Source organism: Aethalodelphis obliquidens, unplaced genomic scaffold, assembly GCF_003676395.1.
Source record: "Aethalodelphis obliquidens isolate GAN/ISIS:26980383/991018 unplaced genomic scaffold, ASM367639v1 scaffold5, whole genome shotgun sequence".
Taxonomy (NCBI): domain Eukaryota; kingdom Metazoa; phylum Chordata; class Mammalia; order Artiodactyla; family Delphinidae; genus Aethalodelphis; species Aethalodelphis obliquidens.
In genome coordinates this window covers 1,553,948-1,572,501 of record NW_020837949.1, presented here as the reverse complement: position 1 = coordinate 1,572,501, position 18,554 = coordinate 1,553,948, and the positions used below count along the sequence as shown (strand labels likewise).

The 18,554-nt window shown below is 39.8% G+C and overlaps 1 protein-coding gene across 8 annotated transcripts in view; it reads right to left on the bottom strand.

Moving 5' to 3' along the window:
• Window positions 1-18,554, bottom strand: part of LMBR1 (limb development membrane protein 1) — a 160,728-nt gene that overhangs the window by 116,497 nt on the left and 25,677 nt on the right. For 6 of the 8 annotated variants that reach the window (XM_027101379.1, XM_027101381.1, XM_027101380.1 and 3 more), the window contains exons 3-4: window positions 16,752-16,791; window positions 11,064-11,203 (exon numbers count right to left, since the gene is read on the bottom strand). In XM_027101379.1, the coding sequence (XP_026957180.1) occupies window positions 11,064-11,203; window positions 16,752-16,791 (180 nt within the window). Of the gene's footprint in view, window positions 1-11,063; window positions 11,204-16,751; window positions 16,792-18,554 lie in introns of those variants that run through there. The other 2 variants (XM_027101383.1, XM_027101384.1) reach the window with 2 other exon arrangements.

The window sequence follows — 18,554 nt, the reverse complement described above, 5'->3', positions numbered from 1 at the left end:
CAATGCTCTTGTCTACTGATTCTGAATCTGCGGCAACTGTAAGTTTTGACTGATTGTTCTCTTCATTGTGGGCTGTATTTTCCTGCTTTGTACTCAGCTGGTCTCATGGTAGGCAGAGTGAACCCCCAAAGATATCCATGCCTTAATCCCTGGAATTGTTATACAGTATATTAGTGAATATGTTACAAGGTATATTCGTTTTCTGGGGCTTCTGTAACAAAGTACCGCAAACTGGGTGCCTTCAAACAACAGAAATTTATTCTCTCACAGTTGTGGAGGCTAGAAGTCCAAAATCAAGGTGCCAGCAGGACCACAGTCCTTCTGGAGGCTCTAGGGAAGAACCCTTCCTTAGAGGTGGCTGCCTGTAACACGGGGCACTCCTGGGCTTGCAGATTCATCACTCCAATCTCTGCCTTTGTCTTCACATTCCTCCCCTGTGTATGTCTCTGTTTTATATTCTTATAAGGATACTAGTTATTGGACTAGGGCCCACCCTAATCCATTATGACCTTATTTTACTAATTACATCAGCAAAGATATTATTTCCAAATAAGGTTACGTTCTGAGGTTCTAAATGGACACGAATTTGGGGAAAACACTTTTCAACCCAACATACATGGCAAAAAAGGATGTTGCAGATATAATTAAGGCTATGGACCTTAATAAAGAGAGAGGGGGAAACCATCTTGGATTAGCCAGGTGGGTACAACCTAACCAAAGGAGCCCTTAAAAGCAGAGAATTTTCTCTAAGAGGAGTCAGAGATGCAGCAGAAGGGTAAGACAGGGAGGAACTGGACACAACTTTGCTGGAGGGGGCATCACATGGAAAACCTGAGAAAAGAGGCAGACAGCCTATAGGGCAAAGATTGGCACCTGACTAACAGCTAGCAAGGAAATGGGGGCCTGTCTTACAACCACAAAGAACCAAATTCAGCCAACAACCTGAATGAACTTCGAAGCAAATTCTTCCCCAGAGCCTCCAATAAAGAAAACAAATCTGTGAAAACCTTAATCTCAGCCCATGAGACCCTAAGCTGAGGGCCTTTTGTTTGTTTACCAAAAAGAGAACATCAGTTTCATAAGATTTTACTAAGGGAAATGTTTTAAACTGAGAATATGACAGCCCATTAATTCTACCCATCTGTGTAAAACAAAATGCTTAGTTGAGTTTCTGACCAGTTTGTCAGAACTAACTAACTAACTAACTAAACAGAACTATCACTTCTACATTTGTTTATATTTTTGTGTACATGTACACCCAAGCGTTACGATACCAAAACATCTTTCAAATACAAAAAGGTTTTAACAAATCCAACTTCAATAAAATATTAAATGTATTCTGTGTACTTAGTGCACAACAAGGGATTCACACTGTGAAGATGTGGCAGCAGATGTCTAAGTGAGGGGCACTTTATGTCTGATCAGCCTGGGTTTGCAACTATCAGCTATACGTGACCTGGAAAAGGGACTTCAACTCTGTCGTCCTGTTTCCTCATGTATAAAATGGGCTATAACATAACTCATAGATCACGTGTGAACAGCAGAAGAGAAATAACATACAAAAATGTTAAATTAATGTCAGTGCCTCTCCCCGCCCTGTCTCAACATCATGCAAATGGTCCAAAACCCTGTAAAACTCCAATGCACATCAGCAATCAGACCAGATAGACAAAAAGGTGATATGAGTTACAGCTAAAATTAGGTTTCAGCCCTTTCCTTAAAGAATGATTCTCATTAATTACACCAAAAAAAACTTATATAACAACAATCTGTATACTTATATGACATGAAAAATATATGAGAACAATGACAAAAAATAGGCACAGAAAATAAATTGCAAAGAAATATACCAAATTATTAACAGTGTGAATGTAGTGGAATTACGGATGATTTTTTCTTCTCACTGGCCTACATATTCTAAGTTTTCTATAAGGAGCACACAAAGACACAAATTTAAACTCCTTTGTGAAACTCAAAATCCTTCACCTCACTATGTCATATAACTTCCCCACAAAATGCCTAAGAAAAGGCAGAGAACGGCAAAGCTTAATTGAGGTGGAGATGCTAGCTGGGCCCCTCATCAGCCACAGATCTCAGCTTATTTATTTTCTAGCCGCACTAAGCACAATTCATATTCTAGCCTCTGCAAAATCACAAATTATCGCTATCGCGTGGCAGGGGGCTTCAAACATTGCTCTTAAATAGTTGCAACCATGAATACAAACCCCTGAATGCTTCATTATAATTTTATAATTGGAGGAAAAAAATTTACTTAGGTTTTGAAATTTGAAACAATCAATTATCATCCATGGTAAAAAACAGGCTTTATTATTGTTATTGAGCTCTAAATATACATACTTCCAGAATTTATCTTTCTAATCATATGTGTCCCTTTCATGTAGTGAAAAATACAAATTCAAATTCTTCTCTGGAAATAAAAAGTTAAAAAACAAAAGTCTGCCTTAGGCAAAAGATCACAAATCAGTAAACATATCTATTCTGACTAACCAACCTACTTAAAATGAAGATAGTTATGAAAATTTATATAAAGAAATCTTTATCAACAGATATTATCAAGCAGCAATCTGCTGAACAAGTGAAGAAAATGATCAGGATGATCACAAAGATTCTGAATAACGACTCATTTAAGTTTGCAATGAAATTAGATACCTTCTTTTATATACTGAACTTTATATATAATACATACAATTTAAAAATTTTTTTGATTTTCCCCACTTCCCTTTTTCCAGGAGATTCAACATTACTGCTGATGGTCTTATCAACCACAATTGCAAAAAGAGATGTAACCTCCACCATATTTACTTTTGCAAGAAAAATTCACTTAACACAAAGAATCTGAGAGTTAACATACTACGTAACAGTATAATCATCTATGTAAATAACCAGCTTTTTTCAGTCTAAATAATTCAATGCAAAAAATTAAGTTTTATTAGCCAGAATATGTGTGAAAGCTTCAGACTCAGCTTATGCTAATTTAATTATCAAGTTTGCAACATATAAGAAGGTTAAAGTTACTATGAGAAGAACATTTAATATATAGAAAAATAATAAAGCTACTGTACACTCCTAAGTTGCCATTTTATTCTTGGAAACTGTGTACAACTTAGTAAGTTTCCAGCATTTTGCAAACATACATCAGACATACACACATAAATATCCCTTAAGAATATTCTACAATTTTGATAAAACATTCCAAAATTAAAAATTAGAGCTAATACACATAAATACATACTACCACCACTTTTATTATATTATATATTATTAATTTGTAAAATAAAAAGAAATGTTAGCTAAATTTCTCTACTTCAGAAAGCTAAAATTATGTGCTCTCCGACATGGTAGTAGAACCCTAAAAATTCAGAAACCTTGTAGTTTATCTAAATCAGCTTCAATGACAATCTTTTTGAAAGATATTCAATGTCTATCCCCAAAAGAGGTATGTAAACTTAAAAGTTATTTAATAATCCCAGAATGATTCGTCTAAAACCCAAGCAAACCCAACTGAATTGCCAGATCCCCAATGGATGCATTACCTTCTAGCTCCATCTGCTGGAGTCACAAAATATTTCAATACAATATACAACACTAGGAAGCAAATAATCTATCACTTTTTAACCACACAGACAAAAAACTTCATGAACTTAAATAAGAAAATTAATCCAAGTTCAGCCATATTCAATAATTTCCAAAATAACAAAACTAAGTTAAAACCAATATTTCACTGGAATTAAGGATCTAATCCAATTGTCAAAAAGTGACATATAATTTTTAAAATGCTATGAAGAAAGCATAAACTTTAAAGGAAAGACTGCAAGTTTGCTTTTGAATAGTGAGTATTGTGAGAACTTCAGAATTAAAATAGCTTTTGGTTATGCACTTAGAAGGGAAAAAAACCAAAAAGAACGATTTTAGCAATAAGCTATTAAATTTTTAAAGTTTTTTCTTATAACAAAAAAGCAGTACACATCTACTATAGAAATATTATACAAGGCAAGCGCCAAAACAAACTTCGTTAATATAAATTTTTTATATCATATAATCCCACCACCCAGAGAAAAACATTTTTTTCAACATTTTTCTATATCAACAAATACTCATCTACACCATCATCATCATCATCATCTATAATGGTCAAAAAAGCATTCCACTGTTTGGATCTACCAAAATTTAATTAAGCAAATTTCCTACGTAGACTGTTTTTTATTTTTACTATTATAAACAATAAATATGCAGTAACTATAGTGATGCACATTATAACAAATCACTGAACTATTGAGACCAATTAACTAGAAATTGTTAGTAACATTTAATTAACAATGGTTCCTTAAAATATCCTAAGAACTGACTTTTGATTTAATATTTATACATAAGTAAACATAATACTTAGTTTTCATTTTTTTAAGTTTAATTGCTTACAGTCTAAAAGTTCGAATTTTCTGACCTTCTGTGGGACTTGAAAATGTATAAAACAAAGATGGATTTTGTACTGTTCCTTCATCATGTCCAAAACAGCATATTGGCTATTCATGTTGACGAATCAAAATAAAGCACACACACCTTGCAAAGTCAAGTCAGATTCACTGTGGTTATCTTTTAACAGGCTGAATCTTAAAATGGGCAATCATGTTCTAAATGTGTGTCTCTGTCTGGTCACAAGTGAGTATGGACAGCTTAGCAAAAACTGGGCCCCACTGAGAGAAAATACCTCAAAAACTGAAGAATTATTTCCTTATTTTATTTAAGGCTACAACTTAATTATACCCCAAGATGTATCGGTTTCCTTTTTATATTAATTTTAAACTCACATACATAAAATTACCATTTTAAAATGAATAATTCAGTAGCATTAGTGCATTCGCAATGTTGTGCAACCACTACCTTTATCTAGTTCCAAAACATTCTCATCACTCAAAAAGGAAAACCCATTAAGCAGGTGAATCATGATTTTTTAATTTATGGAACTAAAGAGTTCCATATGTTTTTAACAGTAGTCAAGATACAGAAAGTGAATACTTTCTTTTTTCTGTCAATTTTTTATGCTTTTTCTATTTTAATTCTAATAATAAATTATAATAATAAAAATAACAATACAAATTCTAGCCATCATTTTAATTTGCCATATCTGCCCCTTCTGTATCATCCTATAATAAACTATATTATTATTTATTAATGTAATTTATTAATTCTAGCCCAGAGAAGTGACGTGGCATTCCAAGGTAATATAGTTAACACATAACATTTCAAACACATGTCCAAGATCCAAACACTGTACTTAAGCCAAACTGAATATATTTACACATACCAAAGCATTATTGACACATATTTTAGCATCTAATCCTCATGTGAGTCATACATTAACGGCACAATCGTTCCATATTGATAATTTTTAGAATAAGCCATTAAATTGCTTTTCAGAGTAAGTCTACTTTTACCAAAGTATTCCTAATGATACAATTAATAACTATTACTCATCCAATCAATGAATCATTATTGAACATTTTCAGTGTGCAAGAACTGGGACAGGTGCCTCATGGGAGATTAAGAGAATTTAAGACATGTTCCCAGTCCTCACAGACTTTAGCACAAATTCACAAAACATATCTGGCTCTGAACTGACACTATCTCCAGGGGACCCAAAACATCACCCCAGTCAGAGCAGGGGCTTGTGGAGGTCAGGTGGTCAGGAGAGTTTCAGCTCAGGTCTCACACGTCTCACAGTGGGTCCCTGAACCTGTTCTGGGTTCTTTCCCCAGCTCTGGAATGCACAATTGGAATGGATACGCTCAAAAGCAGGCAGAATCCCCACAATGGTTCCCTGACCTGTGGAGAAAGGGCTATTATAGTAAGAAAGGCCAAACAGAGGCCACTAGAACTGCCTCTAACTAGGAAAATAGTAACCCAAAAGAAATCCCACATTCCTGAAGGTAATGCAGGGATTAGCGCAGCCATCAAGGACTTGAAAGATGAGGGGTAGTGATTCCCACATCCCCAAGAAAGACGGATCCTGAAGAATGACAGTGGATTCTCGTAAGCTTAACCAGGTGGTGACTCTAATTGTAGCTGCCGCAGCAGACTTGGTTTCGTTGCTAGGGTAAATGAACACATCTCCTGGTACCTGGTATGCGGCTACTGATGTGACAAATGCTTTTTTTTCTCCATCCCTGTCCATAAGGCCCACCAGAAGCATTTTGCTTCCAGCTGGCAAGGCAAGCAATACACCTTCACTGTCCTAACTCAGGGATATACCGCCCCTCTGGACCTATGTCACAATTTAGTTTGCAGGGATCTTGATCACCATTCCCTTCCAGAAGATTGCACGTCGCTCCACTACATTGATGACAGTATGCTAATGAGACCGAGTGAGTGAGAAGTAGCCACCACTCTAATCGGTAAGACATTTTCATATCAGAGGGTGGGAAATAAATCTAACAAAAATTCAGGAGCCTTCTATTTCAGTGAATTTTCTAGGGATCCAGTGGTGTGGGCCATGTCAAGATATTCCTTCTAAGGACTGCTGCATCTGGCCTCTCCTACAACCAAAACAGAGGCACAATGCTCAGTGGGCTTCTTTGAATTTGGGAGGCAACATATTCCTCACTTGGTTGTGTTATTCTAGCCCATTTACTGAGTGACCCAAAAAGCTGCTGGTTTTGAGTGGGGCCCAGAACAAGAGAAGGCTTTGCAGCTCTGCAGCTCCAGGCAGCTATGCAAGCTGCTCCGCCCTTGGCCTTATGATCCAGCAGATCCAATGGTGCCGGAAGCATCGGCAGCAGAGAGTATGCAGTTCGGAGCCTTTGGCAGCCCCTAGAGGTGAATCACAGCAAAGGCTCTTAGGATTTTGGAGCAAAGCCCTGTCATCCCCTACAGTTAACTACCTTCCTTCTGAGAAACAGCTATTGGTTTGCTGTTGGGCCTTAGCAGAGGCTTGACCATGGGCCACCAAGCTACCATGCGACCTGAGCTGCCCATCATGAGATGGTGTTATCTTTATCCGGCCCACCAAGCCATAATGTGGGCGTGCACAGCAACATCCCAAAGTCAGATGGAGGTGGTGTATACATGATCACACCCAAGCGGGCCCGCAGGCACAAGTAAGTCACATGAAGAAGTGGCCCTGGGACTTCCCTGGCGGTCCAGTGGTTAAAACTTCACCTTCCAATGCAAGGGATGTGGGTTCGATCCCTGGTCGGGGAGCTAAGATCCCACATGCCTCACGGACAAAAAAACAAAATATAAAACAGAAGCAATATGGTAACAAATTCAATAAAGACTTAAAAAAAATTTAAAAAAAAAAAAAAAGAAGTGGCCCAGATACCCACGGTCCCCACTCCTGCTGCTCTGCTTTATCTCCCCTGGCCTCGTGGGGATTCCTCCGGATCGGCTGGCAGAGGAAGGGAAGTCTGGGCCTGACTCACAGACAGTTCTGCACAATATGCAGACACCGCCCCCAAGTGGACAGCTGCAGCACTACAGCCCTCCTTGGGACATCTCCAAAGGACAGTGGTGAACGGGAATCCTCCTGGTGGACAGGACTTTGCTTGGAAAAATGGCCAGACATGCAATTATATATTCATATGGCTTGGCTGGATGGCTGGGGACTTGGAAGGAACATGATTGGAAAATTGGTAACAAGGAAATTTGGAGAAGAGGTATGCAGATAGACCACTCAAAATGGGAAAAAAGAAAAAGGTGAAGATATTGGTATCCCATGTGACTGCTCATTAAAGGGGGACCTCAGCAGAGGATTTTAATATTAAAGTGGATAGAGTTAGCTTATCCTAGTTCTACAGATACCAGTCAACCTCTTTTCCAAGCCACCCCTGTAATCACCCAATGAGCTCATGAAAAAAGTGGCCATGGTGGCAGGGATGGAGGTTATGCATAGGCTCAGCGACACAGACTTACACTCTCCAAAGCTGACCTGGCTACTGTCACCACTGAGGCCTTCAAACTCATACTAGAACTATATCCCATGGGCTCTCCTGGGTCTCCATTATGACAGTTTGGCCCCATTAATTGTTATAATTTTTTAAAAGCAAAGAAGCAAGCATATCTGAGGTTGACAAGTCTTCAACCCCAAGACAACCTGAGGAAATAAACACACCCTTGGATGCCATCCACAAGGTTAAAAAAAAAAACTATGAATTCAGAAGAGAAAGATAAATAGGAAGCTTTACGAAATTCACTACATGCAGTAAAGGATACAGATCTACCAAAAAATTAGAAGCAGAAACAAAGTCAGGGGTCATAAAACCCTCAAGAACAATGTCCAGAGCTGACAGCTTAGGCTTCCCAAGACCGATTTCTGAGAATACATCTAGAAGCAATGATATAACTTAGAGGGCTCTAGCTCCCCAACTTTCAGCTGATGTGGTTCCCTGGAGGTTAAAGTTATTGTTTACAGTTTATCTACTCACTCAACAGATGTTTGCTGGGCTACCACTACGTGGGAAGCACTGTTCCAAGCCCTGATTTATAAACAAGGCACAATGCGTGAGCTTACACCCCTAACATTATAATGAGAAAGACAACCAACACAAACAAATACATTTACTTCCAAGGTTAATGCCGCCAGCATTAAATAGATAGCATGTCATATACTGGTAGCTCTCACTTCCAGTCCATAAACAGAATAAAAGAAATGGCTCTGATTTAGAGTATTTGAAGGTCAGTAAGTATATCATACAATTTCTTTTTAGTAAAACTGGAAACAAAGGCCAGGTCACTCATAATACTAGTTAGCCTGGCCTGAGACCGCCTGCACTGCTAGTGAAAACACCTGGAGCTCAACCCTCAAAAACGTATGCCCACAGAACCCAGAGCCTTACAGAAAGCTAGGGCCAGAGGGAATAGTCTTCGACAAACGTTTCAGACAACATATGCAAAAAACATTTGTAAATCATATATTATCTATGTATAGGTTAATAACACACAGCACTGTCACCTAAAAATAATTCACCAGAAAAATCCTGATAAATATATTTTCAACTCACCATTACTTTCCAGGTTGTTTCCTGCCTTTCATAGCGACTTTTCAGCAGATGGCTTACTTTCTGCATCAATTTCAGTAAAAACCTTAATTTGCTTGAGTTTTTCAATTGCTAAGCAACAAAAATGCAGTAATTTCTCTTTATTCACTTAATAATTAGTCCTAAGTTTTACTGAATTCATTGGGTCTTCAGAGCATCAATGACTCTGAAGCCTGAAAGAAACCACAAGCCCAGTGTAAAGTATGTGATAGACTAATATGTTAAAATTCTTCTTGTCAAGAAACAGGATAAGCAGTATTAAAGGACAATTGGGAAGGAAATGTTTGCAATTAACCTGATAGATAGCTAATACTTAAGAACACCGCAAAAATGGGCAAAGAAATACAGGGAGGCAATTTACTAAAAAATAAATACAAATGACCTATAAATGTGCTTTGTAAATGTCCACCCTCACTAGTAATTAAAGAAATGTAAATTTAAAAATGGAAATTTCTCATCTATTGAATTGGTAGGTTTTTTTTAACTAACGCCCAAAATTGGTGAAGATACATTTTGGGAATAGAGACGCTCACACACTACATGAAAGTGGAACTGCTAGCAAAAAGTGGAACTGCTAGCAAAAATCAGACAGTTTTTCTGAGGAATAATTGGGAAATATCTTTTCAAAAACCTTTAAAGTATGCTTACTGGGAAAGTAAACTGCAGAAATTTGTCCTAAAGACAAACATTTATTTGTAAAGATGTACAATGTAGCTTTTTAAACTAAAGGACTGGGAACAATTCATGACTATAATGGCTCTAGGCAATATTGTAAATAGCACAGAAAAGTACTTCAGGCATGGAAACCTCCCCCCTATATGATGATGGGTGCAAAGACAAATCGACAGTGAGTACAGTAGGGTTCCATTCCATTATTTATTTGGTTATGTGTTCACATGTGCACTCACACAACATTGAAGGGTTTACGTCACAGTATCCACAGTAGTTCTCTGGGTTGTAGGACTGTGAGTAATAGTAATTTTCTTCACTGTAAATTTTGTTTTCCAAATTTTCTACAGCAAACATGTATTTCTTTAAACACACACAAATGGGTAAGAAAAAAGGCAGTTATCTGTATAAACTCCAGACGGATTAAACAGTTAAGTGTAAACAAAACCATTTTTAAAAGAACAAGAAAAAAAAAGGAGTATTTGTCACATCTCAGGAAGGGAAAGGATCTCCTAAACACAAAAAGAGAGAAATCAAAGGAAGAAAAAGACTGGACAACATAAAAATGCAAAAATTCTGTAACCAAAAAACAACAAAATTAAAAAGTAAACTAACAACTAGAAAAACATATTTACAAAAATCTGATAAATAGCTGATGTATTTCACATATAAAGAGATAACATAATTCAATATGAAAAAAGTGGGCAAAAGACAATGAAACATATAAAAAAGATATGTGTACTCGATTTTTAAATTTATTTTATAAATTAAAATTAAAATGTCCTACCTCACTAAAAATGTCCAGAAAATGACAGAGCCAAGATTGGAATTCAGGTCTATTTTGCTTCAAGGCAATATACCATGTTGCCAAAATAAGTCATTACTTTTTTAAACCACATTAATTTTAAAGTTTGTCCATGACAAAAGAGTTTTCCCCCTTCTATCATGCATTTTGAAATGACTAAAGAAATAAATGAAATGACTAACAGCAAATAAATAAAATAGAAACTATGGTGGGTTTTTTTTTTTAGATCCTAAATGGAGGTTGAGTTCTTCTGACATATCCAGATAAACCAAAATTCTCTTGCTAAATATTTAAATGAAACCGTATTTATCAAAATCACAGTCAGTATAAAAACTGCTTCTTATAGAAAAGCATTTCACAACTAACTACGAATAGGAATAGTAAGTAAAATCTGGTTTTCTGATTTTATTAAAGACTCAAATGGTTTACTGAAGGAAGATGCCAATTATTAAAGAAACTAAGAAAAGGAAAAAATTTAAATATAGTACAGTAGAAAATTAAAACATTAATTGTGATTATATTAAGCAATATATACTAACCATGAATCAGGGAGCCATTTAGCCACTGAATATAGTAGTTTTGAGGAAAAGAAAGCAGGATTTCATTGCTGATTATTGAGAAGGGTAAAAGCAAAACTGCCCCAGCTGAAACTGCTAGAGTGAACGTGCTCAGAAACAACCTGGAAGAGAAGAGCATCATTGTCACCAGTGGTTGGAAAACGCAAAGAATATGGGAGTAATTCAAAAAGAATAGAATCAAAACTCTTAAATTTTTTAAATCCAAAAAGAATTACATATGCATTTCATTGAGTATATGTAGTTGGAAGACAAGTGATATACGTATGGTCCTGGAAGTTAAACTAGACCAACTCTAAAACTTACTCTGTGAAAAAACCATTAAGTCTAAAGAGTCGGCCTAACGCAGACATAAACTAGAGACAGAATACTTTGCACATTTTACGAAGAATAAATTGTAGTCTCATTCCTATTTTAAATTTAAGTATTTATTTCACAATTGCATTTAATTAACAACTATGGCAATATATGCTAACAGCAACACAAAAACCGGCTCAGTTGAAAAAATGCTTGTGAACACAGTATGAAAAAAGACTTACGTGAAAATGGTTATTTCAGGAAGAAGAAACTTACAAACCTATTGGTCTACCATCTCTTAAAATGGGTAAAGGTTAAATAAACTATATAGTAAACTGTAGGCAACTATTAGAATGATACATTAAACAATATTTAAAACACAATTTTGTCATTTTTTGAAATGAGATATCTCTAATATGTACTAATATGGAAAGATGTCTAAAATAAATTAAAAATAAAAACACGAAGAAAAGCATGGACAATAAATACAAAACATGCTCTCCCCCCGCCCCCCCCCCCACAAAGTGCATAATTACACACAGGAAAATAGAGGTACATTTAAAAATCTAGCATAGGGCTTCCCTGGTGGCGCAGTCGTTGAGAGTCCACCTGCCGATGCAGGGGACACGGGTTCGTGCGCCGGTCTGGGAAGATCCCACATGCCGTGGAGCGGCTGGGCCCGTGCGCCATGGCCGCTGGGCCTGCACGTCCAGAGCCTGTGCTCCGCAACGGGAGAGGCCACAACAGTGAGAGGCCCGCATACCGCAAAAAAAAAAAAAAAATCTAGCATAATATATAACAATTCCTAGGAGAGTGGGACTACAGGGTGCTTTCTCTTTCTCAGTTACACGTCTGAAATGTCTAAAGTTTTATACCTAATTTTTTAAAGATTATTTTAAAAGACTAAAATGGCAAAGGAAAAGGAAACCTCACTGACATTAGAGATGAAACCCTAATTTAATATTCATTCCATTAAATTTAATGTAGAAAGAACGTGAAAATACATGTAAGAAGATATAAGGAAAAATGATACTAAACGCTCAAAATACACATCTAATAGAGTAACTTTGAGGCCAATGCCATCTTGTGGCAACCAACAGAAGCGTTTTCCTACTTAAAAGCTGAAAATAACCATGAAACCTCCCTTGGTCAGTAAATCACTAGTAAATTTTTTAATGTAGACCATATGATACACACCAAAAATACAATTCAGTTCAGACACAGAAAAAGCCTTACAAACGGGTTTTGCTGAACGGGACAACACGTTTCCTGGGAAAAACAGAGACACACCCTCGCCCCAGGCCCACTGCCATCTCCAGCACTTACCCACCAGTGCCTCAAGCAACCTTCGTTTCTGTCCTCATAAGTCTGTCGCTACCATTCCTTCCTTCTTCAAACATGAAAATTAAGACCACATCCACGATCTCCCCATTCCAGGTCCCGCACAGCTCTCCCAATTTGCCCTTCCAGGCTCCTCTGGCCACGACAGATTCCCACATACAGGCAGGCTTATCTAACCTCCTTGTACCCCCAACATGAATGGGTTTTCTGGCTCCGTGTCCTGGGCACAGTCGGCCCTCTCCCTCGGGTCCCCTCTGCGTCATCTGCCCCGTGAAGCACTCCTCAGCGGCTCCCTTCTCGCTCCTCTCGGTAAAGTCAGTCCCTCCTCTCTTGGTGCTCATGACACTGACTCGCACGCAGCAGTGAAGGCTAACCATGGCTTCCAGGTCTAAAGCTGGGAGATGTAATCTGACCAAGGAGTAAGCTTATGAGGGCAAACAGATGAAGTTTTGAAATCAAAAGTGACCCAGAAAATCCTAAATATATATGGTCACTGTAAATATAATACTGGATCTTACGTCAAAAACCTTCTAGGGACTTCCCTCGTAGTGCAAGTGGTTAAGAATCCGCCTGCCAATGCGGGGGACACAGGTTCGAGCCCTGGTCCAGGAAGATCCCACACGCCACGGATCAACTAAGCCTGTGCGCCACAGCTACTGAGCCTGTGCTCTAGAGCCTGCGAGCCACAACTACTGAGCCCGTGAGCTGCAACTACCGAAGCCCACGCGCCTAGAGCCCATGCTCCGTAACAAGAGAAGCCACTGCAATGAGAAGCCCATGCACCGCAATGAAGAGTAGCCCCCGCTCTCCGCAACTAGAGAAAGCCCGCGTGCAGCAACAAAGACCCAACACAGCCAAAAACAAATTAATTTTTTTAAAAAATCCTCTAGAATCTACTGCACTTTAGGTACTGTGATTGGCCCTAGACATACAAAAAAAGGTAATACCATGCTCCCTGTTGCCCTTGAGTAGCTGTGAGGAGAACTATCCATAAAAGGCTGATGGGACAGAGTTAAATGCTGGCAAGGGGTCCTCAAGGTGGGTCAAGTCAGAAAATGGCAGCCGTCACTGCTTACACAACTATGAAACAGTGCGCCTCGGAATTGAAGGCAACCTCAGAAATGTCCCCTTCTGAAAGGGAGCAGATTCTGAGAGAGCCAACAGGGCTGCCCAGTGCGGGATGAGAGAGGTCTCAGGGATGACCAAGACCACCTCGTGAGAGTGGCAGTGGTGGAGCAGCCATCAGCTGTGACATCACCTGTGACAGGGACGGCTGCAGCTGAGCGGGCTGGCAAGGGAGATGAGGGAGCCAGCTTTGGCTCTGTGGAGTCTGACATGTCCACAAGGCAGGAAAGTCACAGACGCCATGCTTCACGCTCCTCTCTACAGGCTACCAGGTGGCCTAGGATGTCTGTCTGCCCCATTACTGGTCGCAGTCTCTGCTCACTGGCCAAGGTGCCGTCTGTCAAGGCTCTCCACTCTAAAGTTCCTCTTCCCTTTGTGGGGAGTTAAGTTTGGAACTAGGAAAATATCCTGTTCCTTGTCAAATAAGTTATTCACCTGTTGGTTTCTATCTGTATGGACTCAAGATTGCTCTGCTCTGTTCTGTGTTAGATCCATGACAATCCTGATTGTGACGCTCAGATTGTCCCTGAGTAAGTGTGAAAGCCCCTGAAGGATTCCCTGTCTTCCTGATGTGCTGCCATCACTCTTGAGTACTTCCCTGCACTGTGGCACTACAAGATGGATGAAAGGAGCCTGGAACTTTCCCTACCCCAGCCCTGAAATCAGCCTTCCCAAGGAGCAGATTCCTTTTAGTGGAAACAAAAATCTAGGTGCTAAATATACTCCTTGCTCTTGGGGTGTCATGCTCCCAGGTGAGCATGGACAGGCAGCTCTAGGGGGCGTAAGTATGCACTAGGTATACATGTACATAAAAACACATACATGCACCCACACTTCACATCTAGATTGGGTTCAGTAACTATACTGAAAAACGTGGGTCCATACAGATGCCTCCAACTGCACCACAACAACTTAGTGTTCCCTGTTGCTTTCCCGCTCTCACTAACTGTAAGTGGTCCCCACTGTCTTTAACAGCCTCCTGCCACACTGACCCCCTCACCCTAGAGGCACCATGTGCTCAGGTGAGCCCCATTTTGGACTGCCCTGCCCTGTGAACACCCTCCCCACCTGAGCACTGACAGCCAGGCCAGGCCATGCACAGGGACACCCTTCCCACCCTACATGGGCTCTGAGTCCCCGTGACAGAGCACTCCCCAAAGCAGTGGGTGCCTCTCTTCACCCCCTTGGGACAACATCGTGCCTGGATTCCTCTCTCCTCTCAAATCCTGGGAGTCAACACCAGGTCACCCCCTCGTGCTCTGACCTCCGCACCAAGCCTCCCTCCTGCCTGGACAAGCCATCCTTAAAAGCAGTTTCACCAGTTAGGCGCTTTGATCCAAATCAAATCAAACAACCAGCTGAGAGAAAATGTAATCTAGGGTTGAAAAGAACAGAGAGAGGGAATTTGGGGGCATGAGTGGATACAAACAGAGGACAGAACGAAGGCCTTTAAGGAGCAAAAGAGAAAGCGAAGGTGGGTTTAAAGGGAAGTGAGAGAGGCCAGGGAAAGACTCCTCAGCCTGACACGGGGCTGCAGTAGGCCACGGGGAACCCTCCCTCCCTCAGGTGGCCAGATGGTGCTGGCCATCACCTACCCTTGGGGACTTGGCTGAACTCTTTCAGAACCCTGGACCACTGTTTCTCCTCCTTTAAGCACAGCATCTCATTCTGCTCCTTCCTCTTCAGTGGGAGGAGGGTGGGCAAGGAAAGAGGGTTGGGGGAGAAGTACAACAACCCTGAGCTCACACCTGTTGCGCACCGAGCACCCCCCGACTTTTTTTGTGTGTATGTTATTTAATCCACACAACATGCTACAAAGCAGATGGTAGCTCGAGCTCACATATGGAGGAAAGGAATCTTTCTCAATCTCTTCTGAACTCAAGTTAATCTTGAGTTCAGAATGTGAACCCAGCTCTGCCTGACTCCTCGGTTCTCACTCACTCCACCACAGAAGGGAAGAAAGGCAGTGGGAGACAAACAGACCAGTGGGTGGGGCAGCTAGGGGGACAGACTAGGTCAGAGCCGCCCTCCCAGGTGACCTTCTCCTCACACTTCCCCGTCCTGAATTTATAAGGGCACACACATCTGCCTTCAGGAAGGGGACATCTGTGCGCATCACCGTGATGCAAAAACTACCTGCTGGGAGAAACCCAAACCCCTCAGACAGGCCATGCCAGCTGCCATGTAAAGCAGGTGAGGCCGCTCCCCGGCACCACCACAAGGAAACAGCCATATTTTCATAAAACACAATGCAAGTGTAAAATCCAATGGGATGTGTTCTTGTCTTTTTACAAATTATTGATCTACAAACGCATTTAAGTAGATTTACCACCAAAAGTGGAATGCAGACTAAACCGAGAGGGGTGCACATCTCACAAGTACTTCACACCTGGAGGACTGGGAAAGAATTCATGTCTGCCCTTTAGCTGGGCTCTATCATCAGCATACACAAGCAGAAAGAGAGCTATAAGGAACCTAAGAGGACCGTCTGGGCCCATCTCCCTGCTCACAGTAGGTAAATGTTCACTTAACCAGAAGAGATGTCTGCTCCCTGTCCCAAGGCCATTCAAACAGCCAAGAGCTTTCTTTCTTTCTTTCTTTCTTTGGCCCAGCAATTTTCCCAATCTTAAGCCCATTTCCTGGTTAAATCCTCTGAAGATTAAATCTGTTGGCTCCTTAAATAAGCAAATTTTAACAGGAGATAATCAATCCTCAATTATCCATGTATTTGCTTATATGTGCTTTCTAAGGATAGGACTAACATTTGATAAAGGTGCTGTAATACTTTAAGTGAATTTTTTCCATATTTCTGCCCAAAAGGCAAAATTAAGTTTCGAACACGTATGACTTTAGAATGAGAAACAAGAAATCGAACATTAAAATACATACGAAATCCTGTTGACTATGGCATCTTCATCTTCTTGCTCATCTGCAAAAATGTTCAAGGTATTAATATTCTTTTATCTTCCAACAAAATGTTTCATTAATTTAATAAAAGCATGAACAAAAATATAAACTTGAAGAAGCAATTATTGAATAGAAATTATTTTCAAAAAGCACTGTGTTTATTTCAGCACAGATCACAATCTAAATCTCATTAAATCAGATAGGATAGAATATGTTAAAGAACAGAGTGTTTTGATTGATCAAAAAATCCTGGGGCTTCCCTGGTGGTGCAGTGGTTGAGGGTCCGCCTGCTGATGCAGGAGATGCGGGTTCGTGCCCCGGTCCGGGAGGATCCCACATGCCGCGGAGCGGCTGGGCCCGTGAGCCATGGCCGCTGAGCCTGCGCGTCCGGAGCCTGTGCTCCGCGACGGGAGAGGCCACAAAAGTGAGAGGCCCGCATACGGAAAAAAAAAAAAAAAAAAAAATCCTGATTAACAAAACTCCCATATGTAAATTAAGATCTTCCAAAATATTTAGTGCTCAAGGAAATAAAACTCAGTAGAACCCCAGAATCACTATCAAGTTTATTGTTATACAATGTCAGTGAAATTGCTAATGAATGAAATTTTCTGGTTGATAATAGCCAAAAAAAATTTTTACTATAAAATTAAAATTCAGAATTTTAGAACTCATATAGTTTTCTGTAATTGGAGTCTATTGTTAGTAATGGTAATAATGAGGACTTTCTTGGATCATCCTAAACCACCTTGGATACCATTGTCTTGATACTTCATCATTTCATTCAAGTTACAGACAGAAATATATCAAGTTCTGTGTCGTTTCTAAGTAGGAGCAAGATGGCCCTTGCTCCTGTGCTTCCTCACCCTACCCTCTCCCTCTCTCATGGCTGTTGGCCATCTTTTTTGTCCTCCCACGTAATCTTACCAGCTAAGGAAACTATGATCCAATTACAAAAATATTACACAACACCCCGGCCCCTCCTTCTCCTCAGTGCCTAACTGGGGTTGTCCTCAAAGGCTCTCTGCGTAGGTCTGCGGAATTCTGAGCGCCCACCTGTTTCAGTGACAATGGCATATTTGGGCCATTCTCTTAGACCAATCTCCATTCTTAATTACTGACTGCCCAAAATAGTTTTAAGACCAAAGAGACCACAAAATAACATAGTCACAATTAACTTTTATACTGTTGTACCCACATCCAATCAACCACCATATCTTGAAGATTGTTTTAATAGCTTCATATCCATTTCAATTCTATTGCCGACCCTCTACCAACCAGGTCCAGGGTCCTCATTACCCTCTCCCATGATTACTCTAAAAAGCATCTAATAAATACCCTATTTTCCTGCTCATCATCTCCTGATTTCCCCTAAAACAATGCATTATTCATTCATTCTCTATCTCTCCCTCCTTCTGTGTCCATAATCTATGAAACGTGGTGCCAAAACATCTTTTAAAACAGCTAAGATACTGTCTTGGATCCCAGGTCTTCAAACTTCTGAGGGATTATAGAATCCAAGGAGTATTTCAGTGCAGTCACAGAGCCAAGTAGTGCACTAGAGCAAGCACTATTTCCTGATTTCTTTCAAAATTCTGACAAGTTTAAAATAACATAAGGAAGCTTTAATATATGGAATCCTTAACTATTCACATGGCACCTACTATTAGCCCAGCATCACAGGTGGAAATCTTGTGATTTCTAGGAAATAGCTGAGATTTAACAGAAGTCAGTAAAGTAACTGGTTAGTTACTTATAAAACTCTGGCATAAAAATCTGTGAATTAAT